This window comes from Pongo abelii, chromosome 1 (genome assembly GCF_028885655.2).
Source record: "Pongo abelii isolate AG06213 chromosome 1, NHGRI_mPonAbe1-v2.0_pri, whole genome shotgun sequence".
In the NCBI taxonomy this organism is placed as follows: Eukaryota; Metazoa; Chordata; class Mammalia; order Primates; family Hominidae; genus Pongo; species Pongo abelii.
The window spans coordinates 46,494,455-46,515,185 of record NC_071985.2 but is presented as its reverse complement, the minus strand read 5'-3'; the positions used below and the strand labels follow the sequence as shown (position 1 = coordinate 46,515,185).

Sequence of the window (20,731 nt, the reverse complement as noted above, 5' to 3'; positions counted from 1 at the left end):
GTGAATTTTTTATTACACTTTTTTTGGTCTTTTTTTTTTTTTTTTTCCTTTTTGTGGAGAATGGGGTCTTGTTGCCCAGGCAGGTGTCAAACTCCTGAGCTCAAGTATCCTCCCGCCTCCACCTCCCTAGGTGCTGGGATTACAAGCGTGAGCCACCATACCTGGCCATGAATTTTTTATTGATAACGTTGTGAAATAAGAAGCCTCAGCACTTACCATCTGCATTTTGAACTGGACTACAAATGTGAATTACATATAAATAGAAAACTTATTTGAAAGAATTTTCTTTTGTTAACAGTTTATTAGACATTTGTTTCATGTTGTGACTTTAGATAAATTAAATTTGAATATTTCATAATTGTAATCAATTCTCTTCAGCTTCAATTTTAATTCCTAATTGATTCAAGCCTATTAGCAAGACCCCTGGTGGTAGTCTGTTACATAATGTTAGTAAAAGGCCTGAGGTTTTTCTCCTAACAAACTTTGTGCTAGCTCATTAGACTGAAAATAAGATACTCTCTGGTAGATTCAGTGGATTGGATGCCTGGGTCCTAAGTTTCCCAAGCCAGGCATTATCACGTTTTAGGAGCTGCAAGGAAGTTAGAAGGATAAAGGAGAATAACTTAGGAAACCAAATAACTTCCTGTTCGTTGTGGTGATACTTTTCATGCGTGTCCGTGTGAAGAGACCACCAAACAGGCTTGGTGTGAGCAATAAAGCTTTTAATCACCTGGGTGCAGGCGGGCTGAGTCCGAAAAGAGAGTCAGTGAAGGGAGATAAGGGTGGGGCCGTTTTACAGGATTTGGGTAGATAAAGGAAAATTACAGTCAAAGGGGATTTGTTCTCTGGCGGGCAGGAGTCGGGGTCGCAAGGTGCTCAGTGGGGGAGCTTTTTGAGCCAGGATAGGACTTTCACAAGGTAATGTCATCACTTAAGGTAATGGCATCGCTTAAGGCAAGGACCGGCCATTTTCACTTGTTTTGTGGTGGAATGTCATCAGTTAAGGCGGGGCAGGGCATTTTCACTTCTTTTGTGATTCTTTAGTTACTTCAGGCCATCTGGGTGTATAAGTGCAAGTCACCGGGGACAAGATGGCTTGGCTTGGGCTCAGAGGCCTGACAATACTAGCCCAGGGTCCTGCTCCGTTCCAGTTCTGTAACCTTCACTCAGTGACTCGCTTCTGTCTCAATACAAAGGAAAGGTGTTATTTTTTCTTTTTCTCCTTTTTTATTTTGAGGCACGGTCTCGCTCTGTCGCTCAGGCTGGAGTGCAGTGGCGCAATCATGGCTCACTGCAGCATTGACCTCCCGGACTCAAGTGACCTTCCTGCCTCTGCGATAGTTTTTCATGGATGCTTCTAGCAGTTTTTTGGAGATATGGTGTGTTAGGAACAAACTGCCCCAGAAAGCTTCTTGGTACTGCCGACACTTCCCCCCAAACCTCTCCGTGCTGCCCACCCCACCCCTAATGCTCTGTAACTCTTCTCCTTCCCCCAAGCCTCTATACACTTCTAAGTCCTTATGAAGCCAGCCGACTTCACTTATTAGACCTTGCTGCAATAAACAAACCCCAATTACAAATCATCCGGACCGCACAGGGAGAGGTGATGGGAAGCATAAACAAACTTTACCTACATCCTCCTGTAATAAACGTCACAAGGTAATATGTGGCAAAATTAACCAGCAAACAACCCCAGGGTCTCTCTCCCCCATATAAACCCCTCATTTTGTAAGCTCAGGGGTGCCTCCTCTGTCTGTGGTGGAGCACCCGTCAGGTTAATAAACTTCCTCGGCTGACCTTGGGTCTCTCGTCCTTTCTCTCGGCTAATCTTATATGGTGATAGATTGGAAACTTTTTTTTTTTTTGAGACGGAGTCTTGCTCGGTCGCCCAGGCTGGAGTGCAGTGACCCGATCTCAGCTCACTGCAAGCTGCTCCTCCCGGGTTCATGCCATTCTTCCGCCTCAGCCTCCCGAGTAGCTGGGACTACAGGCGCCCGCCACCACGCCCGGCTAATATTTTGTATTTTTAGTAGAGACGGGGTTTCACCGTGTTAGCTAGGATGGTCTCGATCTCCTGACCTCGTGATCCGCCCGCCTCGGCCTTCCAAAGTACTGAGATTACAGGCGTGAGCCACCGCGCCCGGCCGATTGGAAACTTTTAAGAACTCCTTCTCCTATTTTGAGAATTCAGAAATTTATGTATAGCTTTCGTAAAATAGAGTGAAGACTCTTACAGACCTATGTTAGACTAGCAGGCGCTCAGTCTCTGTGGTCCGAGATAGAGCACGAAGATGACAGCGTATACGCATTTTGGTGCTGACGTGGACCTGGAGTGTGGACAGAGGAGTTACTAAGAAGAATCCCGGAGACCAGGATGTAAACTCTCAATTCTAATCAACAGAGGTGCGGGCTCCGGGTCTGAGACACCATTCATCTCACACGAGGTACGGCGATACCCGACACCACCCAGTACAACAGCTCTCTCTCCACCTGGAACCCGGACCCAGCTTGATTCGCGGGTCCTGGATGATGACATATCCTTGCACCTGGCGATGATTGGTTGGCGTAGAGGGGCGTCGTCCGCCAACGAGACGCGGAACCCGGACCTATGTTCTCGCGAGAGTTAGCGGCCTCCGGTGTGGGATGGCCGCGGAGCCGGGCGGAGCTGGCCTGCGGCTCCCGGGGCCGGCTCTCCGGCCGGAGACATGGCCCGGGGGCCCGGCCCGCTAGGCAGGCCTCGCCCCGATACGGTCGCCATGCCCAAGAGAGGAAAGCGACTCAAGTTCCGGGCCCACGACGCCTGCTCCGGCCGAGGTGGGCGAGGGGGGGCAGGGGCGCTGAAACATTTTGGGGCTGGCGGCTGGGAGGGGGCTGGACCGTGCCGAGGTGAGCGCTCGCCTGCCCGCGGCTGGAGGGCGGCTCGGTCCGGGGGCCTGCAGCGAGGAGGAGGTCTTGGCGGGGAAGACGCTGACCAGAGAAGGCCTCTTCCTTGAGGGTTGGTGCTGTATTGCAGTGACCGTGGCGGATTACGCCAACTCGGATCCGGCGGTCGTGAGGTCTGGACGAGTCAAGAAAGCCGTAGCCAACGCTGTTCAGCAGGAAGGTAAGCTTTGCGCGAATCTTTAAAGACTCATCCCGCGAAGACAGAACTAGGCATTTTATTTTCTGTTTTTCTTGCATTCATTTAGTCGTCTTCCTGTAACCGTGTTTGCTTTTGTCAGTGTTAACTTACATATTGGGGGGGAGGAGGATTAGTCAAGAGTAGCAATTTCTGTAGCAGAAATATTTTCTTTCTTTCTTTGCATTTAAAAACATGTTTGCATACTCTTTAGTTTCCACTGTATTCTTCTTGGTTATTAATCTCTTTGCTGTACTTCACATGTTTTACTCTGCAGTTTGCTTCCTTGTTTAATAACCTTGGAGTGTTCTTTTCCTTTTCCGGTGTTTCTCTTGCTTTCAGTCTGTTTGCTCATGGGTCTGAGACTTGTGTTTTATGACACCTACTGCCTCCAGCTCAGCACCAGGGTTAAATTGGATTCAATTTGTCTCAAACATTTCTTTGTAGACCTTATGAGACTACAAATCAGCTTTTATCCTGCAGGGTTTATAGTGGAAAAATTGTACACACCTTTTTTCTTCAGGGCTGAAAAGAGTTTCTGCAACTTTGGAGTCAGTTTGCCCATTGCTTTCCTTTTTTTTTTGTATTTAAAATACTAAAATCTTTATTTTTTTTTGGTGACAGATTCTCACTTTTCTCTCTCAACGATGTTTTTTTCCTCCCTTTCCTGAATGGATGCTGATACCTTGGCTAAATTGTTTGTATTTCTGGGTGGAGCTGTGTGCCATCTCATTCTCCTCTTATTTTCTTCTAGTAAAATCTCTTTGTGGCTTGGAAGCCTCTCAGGTTCCTGCAGAGGAAGCTCTTTCTGGGGCTGGTGAGCCCTGTGACATCATCGACAGCAGTGATGAGATGGAGGCCCAGGAGGAAAGCATCCATGAGAGAACTGTCTCCAGAAAAAAGAAAAGTAAGAGACACAAAGGTATGGAGCTTGCTCTCTTTTGGTTTATTAGACCTGCCTGTGGTGACAAATTGAAGATGTTACTTTCCCAGTAGCACAGGAGGAGATATAAGAGGTGATACGAGGAGAGTTTAAAGAAAACTTGGCTCTCCATAAGAACCTTGGTAGTGGGACATGATTTAATACACCTGGGCTTTCTTTTTTCTTTTTGCTTTTGTCCGAATTCGAGAGGGAAAGAGATTAGTAACGTGTTAGTAGAGTTCTGGAGCTGTGAACTGGACTGTAGTAGCCCTTCATTGAGAACATGTTATTATCAGGTGTAAAAACACATATGGCAATGTGAAAATAGAAGGCCTTTGCATTTCTGGATTTCTGAATGTGTAAGGAAGCAGAGATGTAACCAAAAAATGTTTTCCGAAATATGTGGATTTTATGTTACTAGTTTTGTTACACACAAACATAGACATTATCTTGGGCTTTTAAGTGCTCTACAATTAGTAATGCCTGCTTTATGTCTAATAAGTACTGTGGGAAGTATAAAAGTAGATGATTTTTTAATATCCTAATGGCAATGAAATGTACACAAATGAAACAAATAATAATAAACTGATGATATATAACGTGCCAAACCATCATTCAGATTCTGGGTTTTCCTCCAGATTTAATGAGTCAGAATCTCTTGGGGTGGAACTCAGAATTTTTTTTTTTTTTTTAAGACAGGGTTTTGGTCTCTTGCCTAGGCTGGAGTGTAGTGGCAAGATCATGGCACACTGCAGCCTTGACTTCCCATCTTAGCCTTTTGAGTAGCTGGGACTACAGGTGCTATGTCATCATGCCTGCTAATTTTTTCTATTTTTTTGTAGAGACAGGGGTCTCACTATGTTGCCTAGGCTGGTTTTGAGCTCCTGGGCTCAAGCAGTCCACCCACCTTGGCCTCCCGAAGTGCTGGGATTATAGGCATAAGCTACCATGCTTAGCCCAGAATTTTTAAAGCTAAAGTGGCTCTGATGATGAGCTACGTTTAGGTGAAAGCTGATAAATAATGGTGAGGCCGGGCGTGGTGGCTCACGCTTGTAATCCCAACACTTTGGGAGACCGAGATGGGCAGATCACAAGGTCAGGAGTTCGAGACCAGCCTGGCCAGTATGGTGAAACCCTGTCTCTACTAAAAATACAAAAATTAGCTGGGTGTGGTGGTGTGCACCTGTAGTCCCAGCTACCTGGGAGGCTGAGGCAGGATAATCGCTTGAACCTGGGAAGTGAAGGTTGCAGTGAGCCGAGATTGCATTGCGCCACTACATCTCCAGCCTGGTGACAGAGCAAGACTCCGTCTCAAAAAACAATAAAAATAAAAATAAAAATAATAATAGTAAATGATGTATGTATTTTTGGTCTCAGATTTACCAGCACTTTCACCTGTGCCTGAGAATCAGATAATAGATATTTTTATTTGTTAAAGTATATTGAAGTAATAATTAATGAAATTAATGGTATATTGCTTTGGAATTATTCTAGTTATTGTTAGTCATATCCCTCTTTTTCAGGATCCGAAAATTAATACAGGTTGAGCATTCCAAATCTGAAAAGCTCCAAAATTTGAAATTTTTGGAGCACTGACATGATGCTGAAAGGAAATGCTTATTGGAGCACTTTGGATTTCTGATTTTCGATTAGGGCTGCTCGACCAATAAGTACAGTCAAGATATTCCAAAATGCGGGAAAAGCCAAAATCTGAAACACTACTGGTCCTGAGCATTTCTGATAAGGAATACTCAACCAGTATTGACATTCTTCATACTTCTTTGTCCTTAATTTTTCACTTGAAATCGCTACTTATCACCATTCTATTAGGGATTTATCTTGTTGTTGTTTTGGACTCGCTCCACAGAATGGCTTAGACTTAAGACAAAAAATTGAGATAAAATTTATTCCTTTAAAGTGTACAATTCAGTGGTTTTAGCATATTCACAGAGTTGTGCAACCATCAACATGGTCTAAGTTTAGAACATTTCCATTACTCTAAAAAGAAACCCCATACTTATTAGCATCCCTTCTCATTCCAAACCCTCCTCCAGCCCTTGGAAACCACTAATCTACTTTCTTTCTCTACAGATTTACCTATTCTGACATTTCATGTAAATGGAATCATACAATGTATAGTCTTTTGCATGTAGCTTCTTTCATTTAACATAATGTTTTCAAGGTTCATCCATACTATGCATGTATCAGTATCTCATTCTTTTTTATTCCTTTTTATTTGGCTGCTATGAATAATGCTGCTGTGAACATTCATGGACAAGTTTTTCTGTGGACATAGGTTTTTTCAGTTTTGGTTAGATAGGAGTGAAATTGCTGGATTATACAGAAACTCTATGTTTAACTTTTTGAGGAATTGCCAAACTGTTTTCCAAAGTGCGTGCATCGTTTTATATTTCCACCAGCAGTGTATAAGAGTTCCAGTTTCTCTGCATCCTTATCAACACTTGTTATTGTCTGACTTTTTAAATTATAGTGGATGTGGATTGGTATCTATCTCCTTGTGGTTTTGATTTGCATTTCCCTGATGGCTAATGGTATTTGCCCATTTTTAAATTGGGTTATCTTCTTCTTATTATTTTTTTATTTTTTGAGACAGAGTTTTGCTCTTGTTGACCAGGCTGGAGTGCAATGGCGTGATTTCAGCTCATTGCAACCTCTGCCTCCCGGGTTCAAGCGATTCTCCTACCTCAGCCTCCCGAGTAGCTGGGATTACAGGCATGTGCCACCACGCACAGCTAATTTTTTGTAATTTTTAGTAGAGATGGGATTTCTCCATATTAGTCAGGCTGGTCTCCAACTCCCGACCTCCGGTGATGCACCTGCCTCGGCCTCCCAAAGTGTTGGGTTTACAGGTGTGAGCCACCACACCCGGCTATCTTTTTATTATTGAATTGTAGGACTTCTTTATCTATTCAGATTACTAGTCACTTATCAGATACATGATTTATGGCTTACAGGCTCTTAACCATAATTCATATTTTACTTCCTTCTACTTTATCTCCATTAGGTTTCTCCATTCCATCAGACTGGTCTTTTTTTTTTTTTCTTTTTAAATTTCTTTTTATTGTATTGTTTTAGTAGGTATAATGTATTTTTCTTCTTTTTTTTAAAAGCATTTTTTTTTAATGAAACATGTAGAAGAAGAGAGAATAGTCTGATTATAACTCCATATAACTATTACCCTACTTCAACAATGATCAACTCATGGCTATTAAAAAGTTTTTTTTCTCTTTCTTTTTTTAATTACCATTTTGTTTTTATGTGCTGTCAACTCACGGCCATTTTTACTTCAACCATTACTCCCCCACTGCATCTCACACACACACACACACACACACACACACGCACACACACACGGCCATTTTTACTTCAACCATTACTCCCCCACTGCATCACACACACACACACACACACACACACACGGTTATTTTGAAACAATTTTCAGATATACCATCATCATCTCTGTAAATATTTTAGTAGTTATCTTTTTTAAAATACCATTGTCACATCTAAAAGACATAACAATAATTTCTCAATGTTATTAAAATCTTGTTAGACTTTTCTGTTTACTATTCTCACATGTTTTGCTTTTCTGAGTCCCTTGGTTTCATGTTAGCACTTACCCACTTAACATGCTTTTCCTCTTAACCTATGCCTGTCAAAATTCTTCATGTCCTTCATGACTTATCTCCATGAAGCTTCCATTTACTGATTCTATTTCCTTCGTTTTGAAAGCTCTTAACAATTATGTATAAAACACTGACAATTCTTCATTATTTACTAAATTTTGTCTCTAAAGACAGAAAATTTGTAATAGCACTCTGCTTTGTAAAAGTCCTTATGGGTCTCAGTAGAGGAAGTTTTTGTTTGTTTTTTTTGGTTTTTGTTTTGGTTTTTTGAGACAAGGACTCACTCTGTTGCCCAGGCTGGATTGCAGTGGTGCAGTCATGGCTCACTGCAGCCTCGACATCCTGGGCTTGATTGATCCTCGCACCTCAGCCTCCTGCGTAGCTGAGACTACGGGCATGCACCACCATGGCTGGCTAATTTTTAAGTTTTTTGTAGAGACTGTGTTGCCCAAGCCCATCTTGAACTCCTGGGCTCAAGCCATCCTCCCACCTTGGCCTCCCAAAGTGTTGAGATTACAGGCATGAGCCACGGCACTCAGCCACAATAGAGGAAATTTTAATAGTCGTTTGCCTTCTCTTTCACAGAGAGAAGAGGTAATGTGGGAGAAAGTGGGGCTAGACATGGTAGACTGTATCTTGCATGATTACTGGAGATTATAAGAAGGATAAGAATTAGAAAAGATGATGATGTTTTAGACATATTGGGTCTCTGTTGTGAAGAACCTAACCAAATAACCTGATCTAATCATAGAGCTGTAGGAAGCAGTTAGCTAGAAAAGCGGGGGCAACTTTGGGGAGATGGTGTAGGGGCTTTTTCCCCAGGAAGGAAGAAAGCTGGTTATTTTAGGATAGTTCTATGACTAGGTTTGAAGTAAGGGTTAGGGTTAGGATTAGCTCAGATTCAGGTATCTTTACAAAGCATGTGTATTACCTGAACCTGAGAAGTATAGTGAACATCAAGGTCAAGAGAATTAATGCTAATGAGTTCTGAAGAAGGAAGAGATAGGGACACTTTTTTTTTTTTTTTGAGATGGAGTTTCACTCTGTTGCCCAGGCTGGAGTGCAGTGGCACGATCTTGGCTTACTGCATCCTCCCTCTCCTGGGTTTAAGCAGTTCTCTGCCTCAGCCTCCTGAGTAGCTGGGATTACAGGTGCCCACCACCACGCCCAACTAATTTTTTCTCTTTTTTTTTTTTGAGACGGAGTCTCGCTCTGTCGCCCAGGCTGGAGTGCAGTGGCGCGATCTCCGCTCACTGCAAGCTCCGCCTCCCGGGTTCACGCCATTCTCCTGCCTCAGCCTCCCAAGTAGGCGGGACTACAGGCAGCCGCCACTATGCCCGGCTAATTTTTTTGTATTTTTTAGTAGAGGCGGGGTTTCACTGTGTTAGCCAGGATGGTCTCGATCTCTTGATCTCGTGATTCGCCCACCTCGGCCTCCCAAAGTGCTGGGATTACAGGTGTGGGCCACCACGCCCGGCCTAAGTGCCATCTCAGCTCACTGTAACCTCCACCTCCTGGTTCAAGCGATTCTCCTGCCTCAGCCTCCCAAGTAGCTGGATTACAGGCACGTGCCTGTTAATTTTTGTATTTTTAGTAGAGATGGAGTTTCACCATGTTGGCCAGGATGGTCTCGATCTCTTGACCTCGTGATCCACCTGCCCTGGCCTCCCAAAGTGCTGGGGTTACAGGCGTGAGCCACTGCGCCCGGCCTCCCTGTACCATCTTAAAGTCAAATTTGTTTCTTTCCTGACTGAAAATGTTTAGTGGGTGGAGACTTAAAGAGAAACCATGAGCAGGGCTTAATAGCATAAAGCTGGAATTCGGAGTCAGAAAATCTTGGTTCTATTTCCCTTGACTGAGTGGCGAGGTTTTGTTTTCTTATTAGTAAAATGGGCGCAATAATATTTTTCTTATTCCATTGAAGAATTATTAGAGTTGAATGATACAATGTGTGCAAAGGCACTTTTGAAACTTCAAAATGATGGTCAGGTGCAGTGGCTCATGCCACTAATCCCAGCACTTTGGGAGGCCGAGGCGGGTGGATCACTTGAGGCCAGGAGTTCGAGACCAGCCTGGTCAACATGGTGAAACCCCATCCCTACTAAAAATACAAAAATTAGCTGGGTGTGGTGGAGCGTGCCTGTAGTCCTATCTACTCTGGTGGCTGAGGCATGAGAATCGCTTGAACCCAGGAGGTGGAGGTTGTACTGAGCTGAGATTGCACCCCTGCATTCTAGCTTGGGCACCACTGCATTCCAGCCTGGGCAACAGAGTGAGACTCTGTCTCAAAAAAAAAGTTAAACTTCAAAATGGTGTTGCCAATAGTTGTTAAAGGCCTTAAGAACAAAACCTATTTACTTGGGCAACAGGAGGTAAAAGTTTCCAGCAGCTAGGATGAGCAGGAAATGATAAGTTTGAGGGGTTTCCTTGGACCTATTTAAAACCATTTTCTTAACTGTGCAATCCTTGGGAGAAATGAAATGATCGAGTATCTTTAGATATGTGTGTAGAAGATCAGAGATTATTCTTTTTTCTGTTTCAGAAGAACTGGACGGTGCTGGAGAAGAGTATCCCATGGATATTTGGCTATTGCTGGCCTCCTATATCCGTCCTGAGGACATTGTGAATTTTTCCCTGATTTGTAAGAATGCCTGGACTGTCACTTGCACTGCTGCCTTTTGGACCAGGTTGTACCGAAGGTGCGACCACAGAGAGCTCACTTTTATCTGTGTAGCTGATTTCATTACTGTTTGTGATTTGGAGCTACTCACTGGATGGTGATCTCTTTTCACTTTCTCTACTCCATGTCTGGGCATGACCCAGCTTTGGACTCCTTGAGCCCTTCTCTAATTTAAATTTGATATTATTAATTATCCAGGTAATTGTCTTCCATGTGGTTGCCTCCTTCCCCACTCCAGTATCCACTTTCAGCAAAACGTCTTGCTTCAAGTCCCAGAGAGAAGAGTCTTTGACTTTTCTTCAGAGGCTTACTTTAGCTAGAATGTTTAAAGCTACAGATGCCTATCTGCTCATCTTTCCAGCTGGATTAGGTGTTGCTTAGATTTGCTAGTTGTCTTTAAGTATTACAGTTTTTGTATTTATGCAGTCTTATGTATAGTTGTAGTGGTAAGGAGTAGGTAAATTATGTGATTAGTAAAAGGGCTAGTTTTTGATGCTAGATGTGGAAGTGTGGTGACAATTGTAAACTGTCAGGCTGTGGTGGGAAGGAATGTTGAAGTAGAAAGGAGTAGAGAACTCATTGTGAGATCTGACTGGAGAACCTGGTGGCTCTTCTCCAGTATAGGTTCCTCCAGGACAGGTTCTTTTTGAGCAGCTAAAGCATAATATACTGATACCAATTCAGAGTTTGCTCTTTTGTTCAGTGAAAAAGTGAGGACTTCAACTTTAAAAATGGATGGAGAACTGCAGGATTACAAGGCAAAGACGTAAAAGTTGCCAAGAGATCAAGTAGCACTGGGGACAGGCTACCTACCAGCCAGTGGATTAGTGCAGTAAAGTTCATACAGAGACCAGGAGTCTTAGAAAACTGACCTAGAGCAGGAGAGACAGGTCACATATTGGTAGGAGTAATATGTTATGTTTCAGGCACTACACGCTGGATGCTTCCCTGCCTTTGCGTCTGCGACCAGAGTCAATGGAGAAGCTGCGCTGTCTCCGGGCTTGTGTGATCCGATCTCTGTACCATATGTATGAGCCATTTGCTGCTCGAATCTCCAAGAATCCAGCCATTCCAGAAAGCACCCCCAGCACATTAAAGAATTCCAAAGTAAGTGAGAATTTGTGTTGGGGTTTGACTAATGGACTCTTGTATGGTAGGCCTGTTATCATGGCTTGTCTCCAGCTTCCTTGATGGGGAGGGGTGTAGGTCCCAGGCTGCTAGGGGACTAATGTAAACTTTCAGGGCTCAGAGATTTCACTTCTCCAAGACCTTTCTGCTGTGCTGGCTGGCTTATCTTATACTTACCTTAAAGCTTTCTGGTGCTTTTAGTGTATTCCTTGTTCTTTTTATTTTAATTTATTTTCATACGTTGTACATTGGACCACTCTAGATATAATGGTTTTGATGGTTTGGGTTAGGAAGAACATAACTCAAATGGTAGATGTATGCTGTAATTTTTAAGAGGGGCTTTAAATCACGGTACAGAGGTATAACATGAACATCTCACTATTTTTCTCTTTCTAATGCAACCTTGACATCAGGGATTCCCCTTTATTGTTGACCTCCTTAAGGATTCTGGTGTAGACTTGACTTCTGTAGCATTTGGAAGTGCCCTGTGCCAGGCTATTGCCAGGCTCTGGTAGGTCATCTCATAGACTATAAGGTACCCTGATTCATAAACCTTAGTTCTCTCAAGTTCTTTCTGTGTTCTAGGCTCTTTTTATCTCAGGATTTCCCTGATATTTTATATTCATATATTTATATTCAAGTTTCTGTCATTCTTCTGATTTGTAAATATGTCTACTAGCCTTTGGTCCATTCTCTCTTTTTCTCCTACCTGATGAAATTACTAAATCACCTTTGCCAAACAAGGTTACTCTGTTCCTACCCCAAATCTGATGTTCCATAGCATTTCCCATTCTCTTGTAGTTTGTTTTTATGGTATTGCACATTATATAATGATTCTTCTCCCCTAGTTTAGCTCTAGGGTGATCATATCCTACCTAATACATATTAATTAAAAGGGTACTATTGATTTCAAGATTATCGAGGTTCCCCCCAGCCTTGTAAACTGAGGTGGTCAGGGCCATTGGCTGAGCTCAATTTAATATCATGCTAACTGGTGGATTTAGAGAAGGAGTAGAATGCCAGGAGAGTAGGATTTCACCCAGCAGCTGCTTCTGCTTGTAATATGAGTGGACAGTGTATCTTCTCACATTTACAGTGTCCCTTTCCCCCAAAACATTTGATAGTATCAGATTAACTGTGGTGAGCATGGGGATCATCCCAAAGTTAGCCATGCCAGGAGTGAATCAATTGCTAGGAGCAGAGCAGCATTGGGCAAACTCCTCATGCTTGACACATCTTAGCGGCTCCAGTGCACAATGCAAGTGCTACTGCCTAAATTCTAAAATACCCCTATCTTCATATTCTTATCATTGTCTATTAATTTTTTTAAAGTGGACTGTAAAAAGCCAAAGTAGAATGAAAACTAAGGTCTTAATCCAAATAGTAAGCCCAGGCCATCTGGCTGCTGCTTTTGTGCCTTGTTAGAGATCTTCTGAAGAGGGTGTGGGGCCTGCAGTGGCAGGTATCCCATGCATGGCCTTGCCACTTGTATACCCATGATTGCGTGGCATTCAGGGAGTTGCCAGCATGCCTAAAGGAAGTTGTCCCATGTTCCTGGACTCCAGCTTTTCGTATTTGATTCCCCCTCTCTCTCTTTTCAGTAGCATAGCTTGTGTGGGACACTGGAGCCGTTGTGATGGCAGCAGAAGTGTTTTCCCCTTAAAGCCAAGCCCATTAATTTTGATGGAACAGCAGGACGTACAGGGCATGTCTGAAGGGCAGGACAGCTGGCACGGCGGACGACCCACCCCTTATCCCCTGGGAGGTACTTCACTTCTTGTGCTTAACCCTAGCTGTAGCCTGACTTTCACTGAGGGGCTTATTCTAGACAGAATTCAGCCTAGCTCTGTAGTTTCCTTACTGGCTGTCTGCTCCCAGAAGGTCCTGAGCAGTTTGCTTCTATTATAGGGCCAGCCCTCTCTGCCTACCTTATGGCCTTGTATCATCTTGCCTGGTGGCTGCTGGCTCTCCTTACATTTTAATGTAGAGGATTAGCCTGCTGAATCAGAGAGGATGCCCCAGTCTCTAGATACCATGTTTCTGTCTTTGAAGATAAGAACAATAGGAGCTGATGTCAGTAGCCTCTGAGGTTGACTTATATTGGTCCCTCCTGTCCTTATTGAACAGCTCTGGGATTGTCCGTTTTTATGTTGCACCAGTGTCAACTTGGGGGTCTATCTGTGCCAAAGTAAAATCTCAGCATTGGGACCGTGGCTGGCTTTAGAGCTGTCAAACAGAAAGGTTTTTGGTGATTATTTTGGTTATAGTGTATTTTGATTTTTTTCTTGGTTTATTTTATTTTTACTTTCTTATAGTGCTTACTTTTCTGGTGCAGAAAGATTGTTGGGAACAGACAGGAACCAATGTGGGAATTCAACTTCAAGTTCAAAAAACAGGTATGTGGTCTTCTCTTTGTTTTTCAGATAATACTTTGTTCTAAGAGATTTCCCTAGGTATCTTTCTTAGTCTGTTTGTGCTGCTATAACAGTACCACAGATTCTGGGTAACTTAAAAAGAACAGAACTTTATTTCTTAACAGTTCTGGAGGCTGGGAAGTCCAAGATCAAGGTGCTTGCAGGTTTGGTGTTTGGTGAGGGCCTGGTCCCTTTGCTTCCAAGATGGTGTCTGATTGCATCCTTCAGAGGGGAGGAACGCTTTGTCCTCACATGGTGGAAGGTGGAATGCCAAAAGGGGCTGAACCTGGTGTGAAGACTCCTTATAAAGGCCTTAATCCCATTCATGAGGGAGGGCCTCCCCAGTAGGTCACCTTCTAAAGGCCCCACCTCTTAATACTACTGTATTGGAGATGAAGTGTCCACATGAATTTTGGAGGAGACACAAACATTCAGATCATAACACTAGGCATGAAATTGCCTTAACTAAAATCAAACAGTGTACAGCCTAAAAATCCAAAATCTGAAATACTTCATAATCTGAAACGCTTCATAATCTGAAACTTTCTGAGTGCCAACATGATGCTCAAAGGAAATGCCTACTGGAGCATTTTGGATTTTGGGTTTGTGAATTTCAGATGCTCAACTGGTATAATGCAACTATTCCAAAATCTGAAAAAATTGGGAACACTTCTGGCCCCAAGCGTTTCGGATAAGGGATACTCAACCCGAAATGCCATGAAAACAAAAGGTAAGAGGAACTATGCTGTATTGAAAGACAAGGATAACAACCTACTGCAAAGAGTAAATCTTGAGTGGATCCTGGATAAGGGAACAAAGCTATAAAAGACATTTTGGGGCAATTTAGGAAATCAGAATGTGCTATGGATAATATGAAATAATTGTTAATTTTCTTATGGGTGATAATGATAATGTGGTTATATGTAAGTATATACTGAATTATTTAAGAGTGAAGTATAAATGTTAAGAGAACATATTAAGAGAATAGTTGCCAAAAGATTAATTGCAGTTACAGGATAGTGGAAGTCTTAAGTCACCATTACTTTGTCAATATATTTATATATTATTTAAACTTATTTACCATGAAAAAAAAAGCTTTCATTGTGGAAGGAGGAGCCTCATGTATTTCTGAATGTAAGCCTAAGAGACAGAGAAGACAAGTTACAAGAACTCTGCAGTTGCCAAGCCAATGAAAATTTTTTAAAACCTGGAAAAATTATGCCAGAGGCACATATATTGTTTACTAATCTGATTACTGGCCAAGCCTTGAACAGTGACAGTGACAGTATTACTCAAAAGACACCTGTATTATTACGTGTAATTATGATCACCCTATATTCTTATGTGGAATTATGAGCAGATATGGCAATAGGTTTATGGGTTTCTCTCTCACTCTGCATATAAAACCCATAAACCCATTACTAAGTAGAGGAGACAGGTGAAAACACATGGAATGGGGTGGGGTGGGGGTTGTGGGGATGGGGTTGGGGGTGCGGGGATGGGGTGGGGAGGGAGACGTTTTCACTTGTCTCCTCTATTTAGTATCTCACTGATGAGACACAAATACTGCTAGTTATTCCTCATGTGATGGCAGGTGGGTTACAGATAAGTTTGTCATTAAAGTAAACCTTATTTTCCTATTGATTTATTTCAAAAACATGGTTCTGGAGAAGAATTTTAGTTCTGATATCTTGCATTTAATAAGATCTGCACAGTCTGTGATACCCATTAGACATTGGTAGAAAGTCCACCATAGACCTTTCTGAGAAAGGATTGAGAGGCAGTCTTAGCAGTGGTGAAATGTGACTAGAAGCAGACACTAGGATTACTGTAGGAAAGTGAATGCCAAGATTTTCCTTTAGTTCCGAGACTTGTGATTCTTTTGTTTTATGGTGTGTGGAATGAGGTGGCCACTTCTGCTTCCATCCCTTTTGTGCAGCAGATGTTCTTTGGAGTCTGACAAGTTACAAGGAATTTGCAGTCTTTCAAACATTGTAGAACCTCTGGTAGAGGCCGTAAGTTTCCATTTCTTGTCAGATGGCAAGGAATACCATCTAAACGAAGCATAAACCCATTGCCACATTGGCTCATCCAAATGTATTTCCCCTTCTTTCAAAGGGTAGGTTTTCTTTGATCTCTGTATAGAAACATGTATAAAGAGAGAAGATAAAAGTGTATCTCACTAGCTTTAGTTGAGCCATAGGATTTTCTTTGATGGACTCTTAGAGCCATATAATGTTTCTTCTAAGCCATTGGATTAATTCTCAGTTCTCTTCAGTCCCCTAGGTTAAAGAGCAAGTGTACAGGAGGATTGCAGCCTCCTGTTCAGTACGAAGATGTTCATACCAATCCAGACCAGGACTGCTGCCTACTGCAGGTCACCACCCTCAATTTCATCTTTATTCCGATTGTCATGGGAATGATATTTACTCTGGTAAGTGGGGACTCAGGATGTCATTCTCAGCTCCTCTTTTTTTTTTTTCATTCTGAAAGGAGGTGAACCGCAGCTTTTTTTTTTTTTTTTTTTTTCTTTTTAAAGAGACATGGTCTCACTCTGTCACTCAGGCTGAAGTGCAGTGATGGAATCATCGCTCACTGCAACCTTAAAACTCCTGGGCTTAAGCTATCCTCTTGTTTCAGCTTCCCAAGTAGTTAGGACTACAGATGTGCGCCACCACCCCTGGCTAATTTTTATTTTTTGTTGCAGTGGGTGTCTCACAGCATTGCTAAGGCTTGTCTGAGACTCCTAGCCTCAAGCAGTTCTTCCACGTCGGCCTCTCAAGTGCTGAGATTATAGGTGTGAGCCACTGCATTCAGCTTTTTTATAGACTTTTGCTATATCTGAGGTTTGAAGGATATTTGTAAATTTAACCATGAAGGAAGGTATCTTTTTTCAAAAAAAAAAGTTTGAACTCAGTCCTGTATATTAGCAACAGACAGATTTGTGGAGACATTAATTGTATCTGAGAATATTTTACCTTCTTTCCTTCTTTGTAGGAAAGGGAATGTTTTTGCATTTTCATGTGTAGTGATCATTAATGATTGAGAAACATTATCCTATTAGGAAGAATGATGAGATACATACATGGGCACTGGATGTCAGGACCTTGAAGCATGCATATGGGGTTACAAATGGGATATTAAAATACAGGGTGACCAGCTCAGCTCTGTCCTTTGTGTGATATTATCACTGTTCAAGGCTTGGCCAGTAATGAGTAAACAACGTATGTGCCTCTGGCATATTTTTCCAGGTTTTAAAAATTTTTCATTGGCTTGGCAATTTCTTACATTCAGAAATACATGAGGTTCCCCTTCCACACTGAAAGTAGCTTTTTTTTAAATGGTAAATGATTTTAAATAATACATAAATATACTGACAAAGTAAAGGTGACTTAGACTTCCACTATCCTGTAACTGAAATTAATCTTTTGGGAACTGTTCTCTTAATGTGTCTGTTAATATGTATGTACTCTCTCTCTCTCTCAAATAATTTTGTATAATTGAGATCGTGTCATATATGCAGTTTTGTTTTGTTTTGTTTTGTTTTGAGACGGAGTCTCGCTCTGTAGTCCGGGCTGGAGTGCTGTGGTGTGCAGTCTCGGCTCACTGTAACCTCTGTCTCCTGGTTTCAAGTGATTCTCCTGCCTCTGCCTCCCAAGTAGCTGGGATTACAGGTGCCCGCCACCACACCCAGCTAATTTTTGTATTTTTGGTAGAAATGGGGTTTGGTCAGGCTGGTCTCAAACTCCTGACCTCAGACGATCTGCCTGCCTTGGCCTCCCAAAGTGCTCATTAGGGAGGTTTTCTTTAGCATAGTTTAAACATGTGAAGCTGAGAAGGCCTTATAAAATTCTCCTTAATTTTTTATATCTTTAAAGATTGGCTGAGTGTGGTGGCTCATGCCTGTAACCCCAGCACTTTGGGAGGCCGAGGTGGGCAGATCACTTGAGGTCAGGAGTTTGAGGCCAGCCTGGCCAACATGGCAAAACCCTGTCTCTACTAAAAATACAAAAATTAGCCGGTCATGGTGGTGCACGCCTATATTCCTAGCTACTCGGGAGGCTGAGGCACAAGAATCGTTTGATCCCGGGAGGCGGAGGTTGCAGTGAGCCGAGATCACATCACTGCACTACAGCCTGGGCAACAGAACGAGGTCCTTTCTCAAAAAAAAGGGTGTTTGTGTTATAATTTAGAGATTAATCTTGTGGCCTAGCCAGTATAAATTAGTCTGGACTGTTTCATTTCAGAGTGAGTGCTTGGAAACCAAGGTTGTGTCAGTTGGATACTGAATTTGCTTTTCCATTTCAGTTTACTATCAATGTGAGCACGGACATGCGGCATCATCGAGTGAGACTGGTGTTCCAAGATTCCCCTGTCCATGGTGGTCGGAAACTGCGCAGTGAACAGGGTGTGCAAGTCATCTTGGACCCAGTGCACAGTGTTCGGCTCTTTGACTGGTGGCATCCTCAGTACCCATTCTCCCTGAGAGCATAGTTACTGCTTCCCATCCCTTGGGGGCAGCCTCGAGTCTAGTCCATTAGTAATCAGATTCCAGTTTGGACAGGGTGGCTGCATTGTATATCTGGTTAGTAATGTACATGCTCTTCAGGTTCTAGGGCTCCTGTTAGGGGAGGGAGAAATGTTGAATCAAGAGGGAAAACAACTACTATGATTTATAAACATATTTTAATGTAAAAATTTGCATTTAAAAGGAGTGGCCCTGTTTTCTGTGTTAAAACCCCATTTGGTGCTATTGAGTTTGTTCTTTATTCTTTTATCCCAGTGAAAGTTGTTGATCTTGCTGTAGGGAAAAATTAAACTCTTTGAATCTCCAAACAAGGAAGTTTCAGCATTCCCTTATGGATCAGAGGAAACTTAGAGGCCTGAAATTGTTGCTTCCAGTTTAGCTGCCCCTCAAATTCAAGTGAATATTTTCCCTTCTCCCTTTACCCGTCTCCAGAAATAAAGCAGGTGACAGGGTTTTCAGAATCTTACCAGATTGACTTGTGTATCTTTTTAAAAAAATAATTTGTGATATTTATTGCATACATTTTCTTTTGCCAGTTTTGGATTTTAGGTTTTTTTTTGCATGAGGCTGATAGTGGTGATGACGACTTTCTACCCTTGGTACTATACTAGGAACTTTACATAGTATCTCTACTTCTCACAGTCTTGCAAAGGTGATATTATTCCCGTTTTATGGTTGAGAAAACGGAATTAGTGACTGTACCTATAACACCAGTAAATGCAGAGCCAAGATTCTGACCCAGGTCTTTTTGTTGTACCATAATTTTAAAAGATGAGTCTCATTTTTCTTGTGGTAGATGGTGGTAAAAGGGAGTAGGCAGAGTGTACATAGATTAAAAAAAGTAAAAGGGTAAGTAAAAAATTGATTGTGGTATACCTTATTCTAATCAGCCGAAAAAGTATAGAAGATTGATGAAATGACCTTTTAAATATGTATTTCTGAGTAAAATGTAAAACCAAGAAAGTTATTTCAGGAAGGATAGTGACACTTTGATTGAACTGTTGGAAAGGCATTTATTAGGCTAAAACGTCATTAACAAAATGCATTGCATGTTGAAACCAGCCTCTTGAACCATAAGCACTTAGCGACTTTGCTCTGCCCTGTACTGTGCTGCTTCTGCTGTCATCCTGTGTGCCTACAGAAGCCTGGTCTTCCGTCCATACAGAAATGCTTATGTCCTCCTGTTGTTTAGATGACTCCTGTTGTTCAGGTGTACTCTCAGAAGAGAATCACAAACGTTTTTCTGTTTTGCTAAGAAGAAAACCTTGCTGCTTGTCTCTCCTCCCACCCTCCACCATCCAGAATTAACCAGTGAGCTGGATATTACCTGGATATTGCCAGGAGGTGGGCATTAAGACAGTATTCTTTAAAAATGAAAATCTTGTGGAGGAAAATATTGTGAGGCAAACTGCTAAATTTGCGGTTTTTTTTTTTAACCATCTTCCCTAGGAATATTCTTAGAAAGCATCTGCTTAATTTTGCTGCTAACAGCTAACCTTATCCCACGTTGAGGGTGGTATTAAAACTGTACACACAGAGTGAGCCTGGGTCAGTCAAAAACAGAATTTGGGCATTTAAGTGGTAACAGACAAAAAACCTAAGGACAATGAGCACTTTGCAGATCTCTACAATGAAAAGTTGCCTCTTTGAGGCAGGAGGAGAGAAGCACAGTCCCTGCCTGGTTGCCTGAACTAAAGATGCCATGGAGCAGGAGTGTCTTGGTGCATTGTTCCCCGCTTAGGAGTACCTTTAAAAAGGGGGTGAAATAAATTTGGCTTAATAATTGTATTCTGACTCAGCTCTGAGTTTTTTCTGTCAAATTCCATGGTATGGTGACAGATACAGTACTAGATACTGCCTCAGCTCTCTCTCAGCATAATATTGACAAACATTTGGTAAAATGTGTTATCAGTGGTTATCTTGGCTTCAGCCTTCCTCTGCATTGGCTGAGTTGCCGTTTCTAGTATGATGCATGCTTTATTAGTGACAGGATGTGAAGTGTCTCAGGGATTTCCTTTTGGTGAGGACCCCAGACCACCCAAAGAATTAGAACTTTCTGGACTGCAGGTTATACACCGTGATTTTGCTGTCAAGCAACATAAATTGATCCTTGAACACTGTGAGAGTTATGGACACAGACCCTCACACAGTTGAAAATCTGCTATAACTTTTGACTGCCCCAAAACTTAATAGCCTGCTGTTGACTGGAAGCCTTGTTGATAACAAACAGTTGATTAATGTGTGTTTTGTATATGTAGTATATACCTTATTATAATAAAATAAGCTCGAGAAAA

At 42.3% G+C, this 20,731-nt stretch overlaps 1 protein-coding gene across 4 annotated transcripts; it reads left to right on the top strand.

Moving 5' to 3' along the window:
- The first annotated feature begins 2,598 nt into the window (after positions 1-2,598).
- On the top strand, positions 2,599-20,225 carry TMEM183A (transmembrane protein 183A). 4 transcript variants are annotated; one of them, XM_002809583.6, is made up of 8 exons: positions 2,599-2,814; positions 3,014-3,103; positions 3,873-4,040; positions 10,230-10,386; positions 11,294-11,474; positions 13,811-13,891; positions 16,188-16,343; positions 18,218-20,225. In XM_002809583.6, the coding sequence occupies exons 1-8, from the start codon at positions 2,706-2,708 to the stop codon at positions 18,401-18,403; spliced, it is 1,128 nt and encodes a 375-aa protein (XP_002809629.1). In that variant the 5' UTR covers positions 2,599-2,705; the 3' UTR covers positions 18,404-20,225. The 4 variants fall into 4 exon arrangements, with proteins under 4 accessions (XP_002809629.1, XP_054378785.1, XP_024104293.1 ...); XM_054522810.2 differs by having other exon boundaries at positions 2,601-2,814; positions 10,233-10,386; XM_024248525.3 differs by having other exon boundaries at positions 2,601-2,814; positions 16,196-16,343.
- Positions 20,226-20,731: the final 506 nt, after the last annotated feature.

Excerpts from the sequence above, each read along its gene's own strand:
- TMEM183A (XM_002809583.6), top strand. The coding sequence starts at position 2,706 with ATGGCCCGGGGGCCCGGCCCGCTAGGCAGGCCTCGCCCCGATACGGTC. Across the intron at positions 11,475-13,810 it reads GCACATTAAAGAATTCCAAA|TGCTTACTTTTCTGGTGCAG; the intron begins GTAAGTGAGAAT and ends ACTTTCTTATAG. Across the intron at positions 16,344-18,217 it reads TGGGAATGATATTTACTCTG|TTTACTATCAATGTGAGCAC; the intron begins GTAAGTGGGGAC and ends TTTCCATTTCAG.